The sequence below is a fragment of the Typopeltis vanoorti genome, chromosome 6, assembly GCF_054136105.1.
Source record: "Typopeltis vanoorti isolate ZY-2024b chromosome 6, IOZ_Tvanoo_1.0, whole genome shotgun sequence".
Classification (NCBI taxonomy): Eukaryota; Metazoa; Arthropoda; class Arachnida; order Uropygi; family Thelyphonidae; genus Typopeltis; species Typopeltis vanoorti.
The window spans coordinates 59,640,059-59,656,960 of record NC_143554.1 but is presented as its reverse complement, the minus strand read 5'-3'; the positions used below and the strand labels follow the sequence as shown (position 1 = coordinate 59,656,960).

At 34.1% G+C, this 16,902-nt stretch overlaps 1 protein-coding gene across 13 annotated transcripts in view; it reads left to right on the top strand.

Annotated features, from left to right (window-relative positions):
* Positions 1–16,902, top strand: part of LOC150105480 (histone deacetylase 5-like) — a 430,130-nt gene that overhangs the window by 212,245 nt on the left and 200,983 nt on the right. For all 13 annotated transcript variants that reach the window (XM_090394187.1, XM_090394195.1, XM_090394193.1 and 10 more), the window contains one exon: positions 870–981. In XM_090394187.1, the coding sequence (XP_090250313.1) occupies positions 870–981 (112 nt within the window). The remainder of the gene's footprint in view (positions 1–869; positions 982–16,902) is intronic.

Genomic DNA, 16,902 nt, shown 5'->3' with positions numbered 1-16,902 from the left:
TTATGTACAAATAATATTCATTGTGGTGTATTCGATAAGTCTACTTGGATCGCATAAATCAGTAATCTTGTTTTGAAACAGGTTTGTTTACTAATATTTTCATCTTTGAGCTCAGGAAGCAACCTGCCCTTAGATTAGCTTTATTTGGAGTTTAAATGTTGAAACTCAAAGAAAAAAAGATTAAGCATGAAGAATTTTAATTTTTAAGAAAACGAACCCTTCCAAAGAAACATAATGGCTCTTCAATGGATAAAAAATAATAAGCCGGTTTGCTGTATTGTTATATTTATAACCGAGACTTGCTTTCTTTTGGAACGTGCAAATGAAAAACACCCAGATTTACGAGTTAGTGACATTCATATATATATATATATATATATATATATATATATATATATATATTTTTTTTTTTTTTTTTAATTTTTTTTTTCACTTCTCAAAATTCGGATCACTTTCTCTCTTCTAGGGCCTTCGCTATGCCAATTATATACATTTTTTTTTAATTTGGAGAGGAAACGTGAGTCGTTTTAGATGAACGTATCACCATAACGACCCAGGTTTAATACTGACCTGAAATGAACACTCTTGAAATATTGTAGTCAGTAGCTCCAGGATCGAACATACTGATACTTTGAGGTTTTTAGTAAGTCAGATCAAAAATGCTAATTAATAGACGAACTTTATCGCCTTTTTACATTAAAACTGACGAAATTCTATGTGATGCGCACGGAAATATCAGATGTCAGCTACTCTTAGCATTCTTAAAAGTAGTAGTTGTGTGTATGTGTATATATATATATATATATATATATATATATATATATTATTTATTTATTTATTTATTTATTTTATTTATTTATTTTATTTAGGCGCTATAGCCTCATCTGAAGTCAAACAGCGTCTCCAGGAGTTCGTTCTTAACAAGAAGCAAAGGGAAGCAGCAGCCACTAGTAGCAACTCTCCACCCAATTTTAGGAACTGGTGAGAAATATTCTTTATATTGTGATTGACATTGAATAACTTCAGCATTCATGCAGTATAAGAATCCATGAATTAAAATTGACTTCCAAAACCGAAGCAACAAGCAAATAGCTAGCAGATGCAGGAATTCTGGGGTTTGAGAGTCCACGCAGTTAACAGACTTAATATACTACCGTCTTGAAGTTAATTACTACTACCATAATTCCAAGCAGTGCAACCAATCGAGGAAGAATATTTCCACTGTAAATCCGAGTTAGTCAATCACAAGGAGTTTTTTGTAGTAATTATCCTTCTTCATCTCTCGAAACGCACTTTTAAAACACGTGTAGTTTACAAATTCGTGGTTTTAGTTTCCTTTGTGTCAAGGCAAACCACTAGATGATTTCAAGGACAAGAAGAACCCCCCCCCCCCATCTTAGTCTTGCTACTTGGACAGCATGACAGACTTGAATATCGACGCAGAAAGAACACATATTTTATTATAAACACTTTTTTTTTTTTAAATAACTCTTATGTTCTGCTGAAATAAATTTATACTTTTAGCTTCTGAAGTGGGGAAGAGGAGGAGGTAAACATGTTGGCTCATGTAAACAAGCAGTGTCCTGAATGTTGTTGTCGTCCATTTTCGACGAAATTTCAAAGTACGGACACTAACGTAGCTGATTATTTTTGATTTTAAAGTATTCGAAGACAGTGTCTGTAAATGATATATTTGAAAGAATTTGCGTCTGTAAGGAGGTGTATACGACCTTGTGTGTTTATTGGAATGCATGAGATGTAATCAGAAGATCTAGAGTATACGGAAGTCCATGATTTTTTAGAGATATTGGTCAACGTACCTACGAGACCTGTACATTTCTTGAGTCAAATCACTGCGTTCGACCCTGAACTACTGCTTTCATTGAATCTAACTACGTCATCTTGTTAATTACTTTCCATCTCACTGCTCGAGCAGGTACTTGAGTAATATATAGCAGGAGATATGTCAAAATCATATTTTTTAGTATTTTTATTTCAACGCACGACTGTGACAATTCCCAAATTCATGTCATACCTTAATATTTGGAAGAAATGCTAACTAGACCTCGGTGGTAATTGACCTTCACCCGGTGAAATGTCACTACTTTGCGTACTGGAGAGCTGAAATGGCTGATGTTAAGTTTGATCCCCAGAGCAGGGTTTCTGTGTACTCGGTCTTCAAACATGCAGTGTGAGTGATGCCCTTCATGGAGATGCCAAATACCGTGGAGATCCAAAGCCTTCCCTGTCTTGGATGGTAACATTCGTGGTAACTATTAGGGAAGCTTCCCTATCACCTGACGAATAATTCCCCAACTTTCTACACTGTTAAGATCATGCCTGCCGGGAGGCCGTGTAGTAGTGGTATCCGAGAAGCTAGTCGAAGCCACTTTATTACATAGAGACTGGATGCGCTCTGTATCGGCAGCATGGCTAAGAGTCTATCTCCTTCCACTGCGCATTCCCATGCTCTTTCTCTTGACCTCTTAAATTCCAACATGAAAGTAAACTCCATATAGTGTCACTGCAGTTAAAATAAAATCTCTTGATTAATTTCAAAATTCCTTCATACTTGCTCAAACTACTACACTATGCATTGATTCTCTCTGCCACAAAGATTGTACTTCTGCTTTTGTGCGATACGATATTCCTTACCGGAGGCTTAATCTTTAATCTCCTCTTATAGACCTTCTGCGGCTTAAGATTTCCTTCCCTCATTTATGTGTCATTCATATGCTGGTTCTATCGCTTCTCCTTTTCTGAAAATCAGAATGATTTTCAGAAAAATTTTAAACACATCAGAATGATTTGTTTAAAATATCACATATACACTGTGCTTAGTGTGTATATGTATATTTCGAAAGTTGCAGCATCCCCACGATTTCAAGCCACGAGCCACCACTGGGAAGAATGGTCCAAAATTCCCATTGATTACTATCGTACGCTTGTGGAAAGTATTTCCTGTGGGATTGCTGCAGTCATGGCACCCACATTAATAAGATGTAGAACCTCCTTTCGCCACGAAGACTGCAGCAATCGTGGCGAAAGGAGGTTCACACTAACAGATAAGGCATATATATCACGTATATGCCTTATCTGTTAGTGTATGAGCTTCAGAATTATATATAAAACAGAATTATATTAGTAACAAACTTTAATTTTCCTTTTTTTTTCTCTTTTTTTTTGTTAATTGTTGAAGGAAGAGCTTAGAAAGTTGGAATTTGCAATACAAAGCTATTGAATGAAAGGAACGTTCATTATTCTTTCTCAGTGATATATTTTGAAACTTTAAAAAATTTTGAAATTGAGCCATGATTAGCACTGTTGAAAATAAGGCTTTTACCCTGATAAGATTTTTGTCTGGTCTCTGTTGAGAATCACCAATTCGAAAGAGCTATCGTATCAGTGAAACCTTAATCAAAGGCACTAAGCTGAGCTTGTCTTTCAAGCCGAACACTATCAAGGCAACTTAGCAAATTTTAACCCTTTCGGTATATTTAATATTCTTCATTTAATAACTTTGTTTTTGTTATGAATTTCATTTAAACTTAGAGAGTTAAATTTTAAGCTTGCTTAAAAGACCTAAAACTTTTATTATAGCAATCATTAATATTTCTGTTGGTGTGAGCATGGCATTTTTATATTTTGAATTGCATGATTTTTTGTGAGTTAGTAGTTTTTATTGTCATTATATATATATATATATATATATATATATACACACATAGACACCCTAGAATCCTTTCTAAAAGCTGTTAGCATTTCAGCTCGTTGAGTTTAATCGGACAAATTTCATTTTTCTTTCCGTAAAACCGCTATAACTTTGGGTCAGTAAGTGAGCGGATTTGGATGACATTTCTATTTCGGTTCAGTTTTGGTCTCAGCACAACACTTTAAACTTGTTTTTCCATAATCATTTGGATAGTTATTAGAAATGCATAACATACACATGCGATACGCAGTGTCGTAAAAATATATAACAGGCTGAATGGCCACTGTAATACACGCATATATCTATACCTAAATTTCCATCACCTCAACATTGTGGAGGGCCTCACTTCGATCCTAATCTCGCTTTCCATCCTTCTAAGCATACTTCGTATACTAGGTTGTGGTAATATGCGTCAGATATTTGGACCATTCTTATGTCAACATGACCGCGAATGCATCTACAGCATTGTGGGAGAACTGGTCTGGTTGCACCTGATGTGCTATTTCGTCTCGTGTGTGTGTGTGTGTGTGTGTGTGTGAGTGATCTATTCTGTTAACATTGGGACTCTGTGCTGGCCAGGGTTTTTCCCACAGAATTTTTCTCAAAACATGTTGCAGCATTATCTATAGCAGTGGTCTCTAAACTTTCTTGATCGCGTACCCCAAAGACAGAAAAAATAAATAGCGCGTACCTCCAATTGATTGAGCAAAAATCTATTGTAATAAGTATTTCCTCTTTATTACAATAGATTTTTGCCTTGTATCATTATATAATAATTAAAAAAAGCTAGATATTTTTACACATTAATTTTATTATTAACAGCTTACAAACCTATTTAATTAATACTTATTTTTTTTCCTACGTCAAATTAATACGTGGGGGGTACGTCAAACTTTTTTTGACGTACCCCCCACGTATCGACTCGCGTACCCCACTTTGGAGACCACTGATCTATAGTATGGTTTCATGTACTGTCATATTGAAAGAGATATGAGTTTGCGTTAACCTATCATGATGCAGGAAACTTTACGAGTCCATATCAACAGAAAGAACTCCAGACCATGATACCACAGCCACAGAACTTAAGTTGGGATGATGCTTTCGAGCATAAGGCGCGCGCACGCACGCACGCACACACACACACACACACACACACACACACACACACACACACACACACACACACACACACACACACACACACAAAAAAACGTGGCGATGCTACAATAGATACATGTGGTGACTTACAAATATGTGATGCGAAGTGTCAAAGTAAATTTTTGGAAGTCCATATCATGGACATCTAACTTTTCTGATCAGTCGCAGTGTTCTTTAAACACTGCTTGAACTAGGAGTTCAAGCAGTATAGTTCATTACATACTCCATTCTTTCCATATTGGAACCCCTAGATTTGCGTGCCATCCTTCAGCACACTTTAGTCCCTTTGCTTTCAGGACGTTTCTTGACTAAGGTGGCACCATCAAATTTCCATCGACTACTAATGTGCCATACAGTTCATTTTAGTTATTGTTGTTGTAGTGTTTTACCAATGTCACCAACAGAGAGGCCGCTGATATGTCCTATAATATACCCCTTTCGAAGTCCCTTAAGTTCCTCACGTGCCATTGACAGTATGTAATGTATGGTCTACTTTATGATTACATTTCTTTTCCTTATATAGCAGTATAAACCCTGCACGATAACAGGAATACAGACATCTGTGTTTCATTCTAAAATAGGGGTGTCCCCTATATTTATTTTAACATGGTGTGTTTATTTATTTAGTTATTTAAATATAAATCATTTCAAAATTCTACGTCAGAGTGATTTTTCGAATATTTTACCACTTTCTTTACTTTTATTTAACTGCACGATGAATGTTCTGCCTCCTACCCCATAGTCAACTATAAGACATTCTGTTGCTAGGTAAAGCAATTAGGTAACTATTCGAAGTAATGGCAACCTCCACTTCTTTTGTATTTTGCTATTATGCTATACAAATGAATTTATGTATGCAATGAGTGGCCTTGAGACTACTCATGGTCAAGGCCTACTAGTAGAGTCGGATCTGGCAGATAATGGAACTTTATTTATATACTTATTGTGTCATTTGCTACTAGCTGTTCGGTTCATGCATTGGACACCAGCTGTACATGAATGTGCTGGATCTTGTGCCTTTTGTATACAGCAGTTCGTTACATCCGATAAATACGAAGGCGGTGTTATTCTGGGAATAATGAAACTGATTATTTCTTATATATAAGGAATTCCATGTCAGAATATGAACAATCGGTGCTTGCGATCAGTCTTGCATAAAACTTGAGTATCAAAGCCCATTGTTTAAAACAACATATGCCGCGTGTTCGTGCCTACATTTCATGCATTCGTCGACAACGCTGTTGCTTATAAGATATTTGAGGAAAATTATATAAAACGCATTTCATTTTTATACAAATAACTACGTGCTTAAAGCTAGCTAGTCGCTAAATATAAACATGCATGACTTGGATACAGGGCCGACCCTAGGAATTTTGCCACCCCATGCAATAGCATATTTTGCCGTCCCTACCCTTAAAATTTATTTTTAGAGAGAGGGAAGGCAAAATAAAATATTAAAATAAAATAATTTTTTATTAATCATTTCACCGTGACATGCTCATTTATTTTAATGATTTGATTGGCTGGTCACTTCATGTACAACAATTCTTAAGTTGAATACTTCTGTCCGCAAACATTACGTAAACTGAACGGTAGTTGCAACGAACCACTGTTGAATGAATAAAGGGTTAAAACAAATTAAACATGTGCTATAATTATCATACCATACTTCATTTAACCATTTCATTTAGCACTTGAAGTAAAAGAGTAGAATTCATGTAAAAAGGTTCATGAAAAGAGCGACTAGGTGTGTGTTGTTGCCCGCCAGTTCTTTACAGTGTTTTATTCCGTTTATGGATAACTCAAACCTCGAAATTTATAATATCAGCGTATACATGCATAGCTTAGAAAAACAAAGTACAAATATTTTTACGCACTTATATTTTAATTTCACCAAGTATCGTAACTCTCTGTTACGATCCTTGGTGAAATTTGATTTCCAGTAATGTCTCTTAATTCACTACAAAATGCAAATACACAGATATAGAAAAAATCATAATAGGATTTATTACATTTCATTAAAAGATGACAACTTAATATTATGGAACTACTTACCACTATTTTAGTTGAACTTTTGTGACAACTTCTTTAACTGTTAAAACTAAAACATTATTATTATGTGACACCTCCAGGGAGTCCGAAGACTCAACGAGGGAGAGTGTGCCAACAGCTTCGAACGTTTAATCTCTTCCAACTACTAACCGCGCTCAAACTTGCTTAACTTTTTTTTCGTGAGCCATTAGTAGCAGAGGCTCTACCAATCGACCAACTTAAGTAACCAAACTGGTCGAAAGGTACGCTTGTTAAACTTTAATTTTGAGTGTTAAATATACAGTTTATGTCTATGGTGACACAAATAAGTGCGTGAACTTTTTTGTTGTTGTTGGTGGTGTTTTTGACTGTGTGTGTGTATTATTTATTTTTTTTTTTCTTTCTTGATATATTCTCTCTTTGTCCGGATGAAAATGTTAGTCGGCCGGGACTGTAAGCTGAACATCTCTACAGTAAATGATAAATGACAACGAAGATTATGCTATACAATAATGAATAAAAAACCGTAATATGATTTCTTCTGAAGAATATCATTATAAAAATAATTATTTTTAAAGATTTACGTGATCAAATAGCTTTGTATTGAGATATTAGAAGAAATGTTTGTTGTCTAGGAATGGGCCCAACAAATGATTAATGGGTTTCGCTCCTCTTAATTCGATTATATTTCGGTTTTGCGAGTAAACTAGTTCAGCGATTTTATATAAAATACTTAAGATAGAAATTTGGATAAAAAGCTTTCATATAGCTAAAAAAACGGACACTTTTTTCAGTCACAAATGTTTCAAAGATCATTGGAGAAATATTTTTAAAAAAGACTGACTGATGAGAAAATTAATTATTACGATAATAACGCCGAAAATATTCAAATAAAGAACTTTTGTATCTTGAAAATTATTGAGAATGTTGTGTCTTCTTTCCCTTCAGTGTTAGCATTTGTTTTCATAAATCGTGGGTCTCCTTCAAACTATTATTGCCAACGTCCTTGTAGCTAACTGCATCACATGGGAAAGCTTTGCTTTCGTACGTCGATTGTTGCATTAGACGACGAATTGAAAGCTCATGAATTGAAACGATTTCAAAGCAACGAGTGCAGGCTTCAGTTATTCATTTCTCTGTACCATTACGCAATATTCAACAAACGGAGAATTTTGTTAGTCATTTCGTCATTATGTTGCATGAAAATATGAAGCCATATGACAGACTGTCAAGTGATTTCTAAATTGATGGGACCGGAAACAGGGAACATGTACCGTATTCCTTTGATACAAGTTTCCTGCATTTGCCTTCTTTACCGGTAAGAACTTATTCGAGGTATGCTTTGCAGTACATACTGTTAAGAATCATGGACTGCTTCTTTAAGAATATTTAGAGACATCGCTCTATTATGCAATGTCTTGGTTTTGGAAAAAGTTATTGCTTATAACAATTATAGTGAGGAAACCTAAGCAAGAGCATGAATACAAATGAATAAAACCTTAATCTTGTAGATTTTTTTCTCTCTCGATTCTTTCTACTTATGTTGTTTTAGTCAGTATTCATCCTTTCTGACATCCTTAAGTTAAGTTTAAGGATGCAGTTAAATACTGTTTGAATATTTAGAAATAGCGAACATTATCACATTACGCATTTCTTTCAAGTTGATACCGAAAGAAGTTAATGCAACATGTTCGTGAAAAAATTGGTACATTTAAGACCCCATTCTTGAGTATTTCACGTAAACCATATTTACTGGCATATTTCATACATTACTTTTATATTCTGCTTCTTAAATTTAGAAAAATGTGCGAGTAAATCTTCGAAAATGTGGAAATACCAAAGTAGAAATAGCAAAAATGTTATTCAGTGAATGAAAAAGAAACTGCTGATTTACTTATCACAACTTTTACGAAAGGACAGGTGGATATTGTCTAAAATTTTCTGTTAAGAGACAAGGATTGTAATTTTATGTTTTATTGCTAATATTATGCGCCCCATTAGATCCCTAAAGGCTTTTCGACTCAAGGTGAGTTAGTCAGTCTCATACTCTGATGACAGGATTTTTCCCATCTCGGAAACTTAAGTTTTTTATCTCGCAAAACAGTCAAACCAACTTGAAAAATACATGCAATTAATGGATATAATACTCTAGTCTCGTAGCCTTTGGTTTCGTCGGCCGTAATTCCAAATAAACGTAATTCGTTCCAAAAACTGATTTCGACAATGTTTTGTCATTGATTGGATAGGTAATTCAGATTTACAATTTCTCGTAGTTTTGGACAGATATTTACTGTATGATCAATGGTCATGTCAGCTGCACACACCCGTTAATGTTGGCAAATTTCTTTACTTTCGAAGAAATGTTCATATTTGTTAATATTTTGGGCATTCTAGATTACAACTTTTGGAATTTCAAAATTGTTAATAAAATAAATATTTCAGAAATAAAACATTTGCATTCTGCGATAATAAAAATTACCATTCACACGTGATAGCGAAAACATCAAATAAAAAAGTTCCAAATGTGAATAGTTAATGAAATGTATTGACCACTAACAATATTTGTTAAAATGTTAATCGAAAATGAAATTGGTATAAATTAAGCTTGGAATTTATCTTTTACGGTAAAGCTATTTACAAGAATGTTTATGAAATAGGCATAATAAGAGTAATACAGACACAAAGTAGTTTTCTATGTTACTCTTATGCCTATTTCTTTCTTTTCTTTCCATCTCTAAACAAGAGAATTATTCGGTTTATAGAAAAATAAATATGACATGCAGAAAACTCGTACGCTATCAGTTAATGTGTGTACATTTACGCATTTTACGATCAGATAAACATCCTCATCAGGTCAGATATCTCACTACAATATTTTTAGAGTTGTTTTATATCTGTACATCCGTATACATGTAGTGCGACTGGAATAGCGCATATATCCTTCAGCGCTAATGTTATGTCAGAGTGTTAACGGGCGTGTTCTTTTTTATAATAATTAACTGTTTTTTTTTTTTTTTTTTTTTTTTTTTTTTTTTTTTTTTTTTCAAATATCAATGCGGTAAATGTTGGGGGAGGGATGGTGAGAATATTTTCTGGGTGGTCGACTTTCTCTTTGTTGATGTTAGGGCTTCCTATTCAAACACCAAACTAACAGAAGTAAAAGCAAAGATAAAGCATATTTTGAACATAATGAAAAGAAAATGTAAACCTTCCTTTAACTGATATATAAATCGACAGTAAAAACAATTAGAAATGCTATTGAATATGTCGAGAAATCAGTTATTGACTTATGATTTTAACATGTTCATTGGCTGGTATTAATGTTCGAAGAAATTAGGACTATAAGGCCAGTATATTGTCTCTTAATTGTGTACGTGTTCTACCTGGTTTAGTGGGATGAAAATTCGAGTTTCCGGAAGAGAAAAATCCCTATCACTTTTACACCGGTTTATTCACCATCTTTTAAAAAGTCCCTATAAAAGTTGCGACATCCATGCAAGTGCACTTCGGAGGCGCTTAAGATACAGGTGGTATTTAGGCAAACCAGTCTTCCTATTAGGAAGTTCCTAATCAATTATTATTTTTGATTAATATTTTTAACGCTCTCCTCTGGGTGTATCTCAACAAAATTTATTCTTGACTAATTATGACAAAGACTGCTCACTGCAGAAAAGAGGATAAGAGCAAGTTTCAAGTTGATTAGCAACCTACTAAATTATGGGCCAGTCAACTTGAAACTCATTGTTATTCTATTGCCAGCACGAGAACACCTGTAACCAAGACCCAACCGCCGTCCCATTTCTTTTAAAATATTATTGACCCTATTACAAAGTGTCATACAGTTTTACATCCCCCCCCCCTCCCCAGTATCACGGACGTTTTTTTTAATTTTTGTGAAAAAATTATGTGAACCTTCAACTTTAAAATTTATATTTTTACCTGAAAACTTTAAAGCCGAAAAATGTACAATTTACGTAATTATTTTCACAAAAAAGTAATCTCACTGTGATAATGAGGAGGGGAGGGATATAAAGCAGTATGACACTTTGCGATAAGGTCAACAATGTCTGGAAGTAAATAGGACGTCGGTTGGGTCTTGTTTACACGGGCTTAATGCTGGTGATAAAATAAGAACGTGTTCCAAGTTAACTGGTTCATAATTTAGTAGGTGGCTAAACAACTTGCTCTTACCCAGTGGTGAGCTATAAGGAGCTAGCGCGAGCCCCTTGTTCTTCTTGTTTAATAATCTTGTAGAACTAGAAAATACCACCGTGGAATGTATACATGCTACTATAATTGCTACTTTAAATTCAGGATTTTTCTGATAACTATATAAAAAATCATTTCATTGCATTTTGTTCTGATGGAGCTAGTGTAATGTTAGGAAACAAATCAGGTGTTGCAATCAAACTATTACAAAAATTTCCCAGCATTGTGATTTGGCATTGCATCATCGTTCACACTTAGCATCAGACGAGTCGATAAAAAACATTAAAGAAATAAATCATTTTGAAATATTTATGGATAAATTATATGCTTTTTATCATCAATCACCAAAAAATCAACGAGAATTAAATACGATTGCATAAGACCTTGGTATCGAAATTTTAAAGATCGGCCGTGTGTTTGGACCACGATGGACAGCTTGCAGTTTACGAACGGCTCTTGCTTTGTGGAGAAATTACCCAGCTTTATACAAGCATTTTGCATCGAACGATAAAATATAAGGGCTTTTTAAACCGACTTCTCAATTTGGAATTTTTAAAAGATCTAGCATTAATGATTGATATCCTACAGGAATTATCATATCTGTCAGAAGCTCTATAAAGTCGCTATATAAATATCATAAGGGCTAAATTAAGCCTTTTTTTTTCTTTCTTTCTTTCTCGACAATGCGAGCCCTTTGTTAAAATTTCCATAGTTCACCACTGCTCTTAGCCCATCTGCGCTGACAACGTGCAGACATTTCTTTGTTATAATTAGTAAAGAATGAATTCGACGAGATATATCCAATGTGAACTCTAAAAAATAATGATCATGCGGCCGAAAACGAAGATTGTTTTCGCAGCTAGGCAAACATTATAATAGCCCAGAGAAATAAACATCCAGATGAGCTTTTAACCAAAAAAAAAAAAAAATTTAAATTTTTTTGCCGCAAAAGATTGTTAGGATGCTACTGCTGATGATACGACTATGATTTTCCTTACAGATAATTATTAATGATCAGCTGTAGCTTTGTGAGAAGGAGACACCGAGCGACTCAACTTGACATCTCCTTTCCACAAAACAGTGTATGATCTTAATGAGAATCTTAGTGACATAATTGTTATTGTAGCTTACCAGAGCACTTGCAAAGTAATTTAATATTGTTTTTAAAAGGCACAAAATGAAATGCAGTATTTGATTGGTTTAAATTCTATTTCTTACCCGTTGAATATGATATAAAGTTTAATAGCGTTTCTTTCGAATTTTAAGCAATGATCTCCTTTCCTCCTCTTCCCCCACCTTCTAGAAATCTTGTCTGCGAATGTACTAGTATAATACTATGGGATCGTTGGAGTGAAAACTAGACTGTATGAAAATAAATCTATTTTCCCCTAACTCTTCATTTCGTAAATTAAAAACAACAAAAAAAAGTATATAACCTGTAGTTAAATGTCTTAGGTCTAATGATATGTATAGTATATGTTTACAGCATACCAGTCTTGACTTCGTACATTTGAAATTGGAGATGATTTCTCCATCATTTTTTGCTTCATATCTCCACTAGCTTCTAAGTGGCGCGGAAGAATAGAGTGCAAGTATTGCACATGTGATTAGTGGCATGTTGTCAATTCGTCCATAAACACGTCTGCACAATTACTGTGAACTGCGATAGGGCAAGCGAAAAATACCGAACCCTGTTGCCCTGACTATCGTCCATTGTACTAATCACTAAGTTTACCTAGGATAAGATAAGCGAGCGAACTTGGTAAGCAATTTTTCTTGATAGAGAGTTCTTGAGCACTTGTAGTAGCCATCTGGAATCTGCCAATTGTCTTATTATAAGAAAGGTCAAATAGTGATAAACTGAATGTGTAGAAGCCTTACCTAGTTTAGTTTTTTTGAAACGCTGCTTTGTAGAGCAGAATGCAGTGCTTCCTAAGAATAAGAACAGAATCTTTTTTTTTTTTTCTATTTTCTTTTTCTTTTTTTCCCCTCCAACAAGAAAGCTCTTTGAATGCAGTGCATTTTTTAAAATAAAGAAGCTATTTTTAACTCTGTTTACACAACCAGAGTCTCTGGAATTCTACTTCTGCTTTAAGATGGGAGTTCACTTCTAGATAATTTATTAGTTTGTCCGCTGCATGTTTTTTCAGGATAAATTTGTGCAGACAGAATTGAGGTTGGGAGGAGTGGGAAGTAGGGTTGCTCTAGTACAGTGTTTCCTAAATTTTCAGTATCACCAGTGGACCACCCCTCAGGAAAATGCAATTTGGGAGAAGTTTGAATAATATTTCATCCAAACGCAATATAGAATTATATAGGTATTTATTTTTTTAACATTTGCAGTATAATAAATTACAAACAGAAACATTTTTTGTTTATTCATTAAATACATTTTTAGCCACTCATTTGAATCCGATTATATATACAGTACAAGACAAAACAAAAATTATGAAATTTAAATTTTCCATAATAATAAAAAAGTTTAATGAGATGAATGAAACTATTTCTGTTGGGAAAAAGTTACTTTGGTGAAATCTGATTCTAATATTTTTATATTTAGCCATAAATCGACATCAAGAAGACCACTTGTAGCACAAACACGATTGACATGTATAGGTGCATCCACGGTGGTAAAAACAATCACTGAAGGCCATTACAGTTTGAGATGCGCATGATTCCGAAATTTAGCGGAGAGTTCCAACCTAGTGGGCCTTACTATTTCAACTTTTAACGCACAGTTCAAATCGTTCGGTTGGAACGCGATCGTGTAGTCAGCCAAATACGGCCACAACGAAGGTCAGTTGATACATGCAGAGAGAGACACATTTTGTGTTAATTTCCTCTAGATTTTTGGTTATTGAAAAATTAATTATAGAATAGATCTACACTTATTTGTGACAACACAGCGACAAAAGCATAAGATATGGTAATTTTTTTTTTAGAGTGCCTCGTATCTCCTAAAGACTTTTCTAAAGAATTTTTATTTCAATCTGTTATATACAAGTACACTTAAATACATGCAACTATATGTTAACAGTAATACAAACAGAATAACAGTACAGAGAAACTTTTTCCTCTGCACAAAACAACAACAACAACAACAAAAAACAAACAAACTTAGTACAGTAATTTGTCGCCACTCCCCCCCCCCCCCTTAAATTTCTGTTCAGTACTGGGGAAGATTTCTTTGGAACCAACAAGAGAAACTACATGCAAAGAAAAGCTTGTTGGAGAATTTCACCAAACACTGGGTACGTCAATAAACACAGCGATTAGTGTTTAAATCTGTGCCGTTTTGATGTTGCGTAAAGCCATCCCCCTCACACCCCCTTTTGAAAGGTTCATTTCGATGTTTCTTTCTCTGTTGTAATGTTCGTATACATATTTGCATATATGAGCATAAAAGCTCATGACTTGCCATTACCCTTGATGTTCTTAAGTTATGATAGTTATATATAAATCGCTTTATACTGTTAGTTCTCAGTCACTGCCGCAGAGTGACTCTTAGAATAAAGAATCTGTAATTAAGACGAATTGCTGATCTAATTGTGTACAGTAATTTCTCAATTTACAGTTTCAGAAATTTACTCGAAAAGTCCTTAAAAAAATTCCTCGCAGTCTAGATGGGAGTCGAACCCATGATTTTCCTCCGAATTGCAAATTTTGTCTCCTCATAAATAAGCTGTGAAAGCTCCTGTTTCTGGCGAAAATGCATCGATATACCAGAGTCAGTGCACGAGAATTAGAGCGAAGCTTAATAACAGTTGACAAATATGTGTATAGTACTTAAAGCGAAAAATTATTTCTCACTTTACACGATTACATGATCAGTAACGGGCAACATAATTATTAACTTCCTTGCATTGACAACGATAGAAAGTGCGTGCAGTGAGTAGGATAGCTTGGATAGGAGAGAGAGAGAGAGAGAGAGACTAGCTTCTTTGTCTGAAGTGTAGTTAAATCCGCAATTTACTTGATTATTGTGTACTGATTAAACTTTTACACTTTATGGATTGTTGATATTTATTACACTTAGCTCCTCGATGCTAACATTTTCTCAAATCAGAAGCAACACGTCTACTTTGCGTTCTACAACATGAGAATGGTCGGAAGTCCGACTTGCTAGGATTAACGAGACAGCCCTTCTTTCATGAAACGAAGCATCAATTCATATAAAAAAAATTCTGATTTACTAAAATATAAAATTTCTTAATTGTCTTAGTTTTAATTTAACAAAACCTCTGAAAATATAATAATCCTTAAAATAAAAATAACAAAATAAACAAAACATTTTAGATGAATAAATGTCACTAGTTGGTTTGATCGATACGCACACATTTTCAATTCATTTTTAATGAAACTCTTAATTACGAGTTTTTAATTTACGCGATTTTATTTTTCAGAAAATCCACCATTGAGAAAAGCTTATTTAAAATTGAGCAGTATGCCATAACTGTTACAGCTTTTTAATGTAAAAAAAGTATAACGAAATCAAATCTATATCATTATTGAATTAATATATGAATTATCACATTCTCATACATGTTTTATAATAAAATAAGCGTCATGTTCAGGGGCATAATTAGGATTTTTGCTCTTCTCCCTCCACCAGCAACAAGCTTTCCATAAACCCTTGCACATTTCTGAAACCTTCGTTGGCCACCTTCTCAACTTTTCCCCACCCTTGTTATTGATTTCATGGTATGGTCGTTACGCTTCTGATTAGATGAATTAGTCACACTCTGATTATTACTAAATTTCTCTCTTAACTTGTTCACAAGTTATCTGTAAGAGGGCGCTTTCGATGTTTGCTAAAAAAACAAACGATTTGTGGGTGGAATGAATTATGTTATTCACTAAATAGTTTAAATTTATCAAATTTTATTCCTCTTATCAGGCATCTTGGAATCTGAAGCTTTCTAGATTTCGAAGCCATAATCTAAAACTTAATAAAATTGATATACATATTAATATAATAATGTGTTTTATTTACCAACTTATACAGAAAAAGCATGCTCTATTCTAGTGTTATCGATGCGACCCGGATGAATGCCATACGAAGTTGTGAACTTAACTTTTCTTGAACGAACTGGCTTACATCATCATAACTGAACATTTCGAAAGAAAATTCTAACTTATACGACAGCGTATAGGCCTAAAATTTCTACGGGGTAATAAAATGATTGTAGTTGAGTAATACAAGTTAGCTTTTTAACTTACAGTGAGTTAAATGTGATATAATTTTTGCCTAACAAAAATAAATTCGATTCACTTATGCTGATTTTGGTATAAAGTGTTGGCTGGCCATATTAAAATAACTGTAATCCTCTTGATTATTGCACAGTTAAGTATGTGTGCTCGTTCATGCATAATAATAGACAGAAGAAATTTCACTTTTTTGTTTTTTGTGTTACCCAGGATGCACACTATTAGCAAAACTAGTGTTCTGCTCTTAAAATTAAATACTTTTGTTATACTTTTACAATTTTTACACTCTAGGTAAGATCTCTCTTTCTCTGTGTTATTAAAATTTAATAGTATTTTTTTACCGCCTGAACCTTACCAATGAATGGTGCCATGGTCTCAGCGTGATGAAGTTTATTGAAGTTGGGTTTATCGCTATTTATACATCTTAATAGGAAACTGATAGATTGCTTAATACACGGCATATCGTGGATCGCTGGAATTTTCGATTATCAAGTATTGTCCTTAGTTCTGGTGATTGATAACGAATGCTTATCGTCGTGCACACAGTGATATTTTTTGAGTTTTTATTTATTTTATTTAAGTGA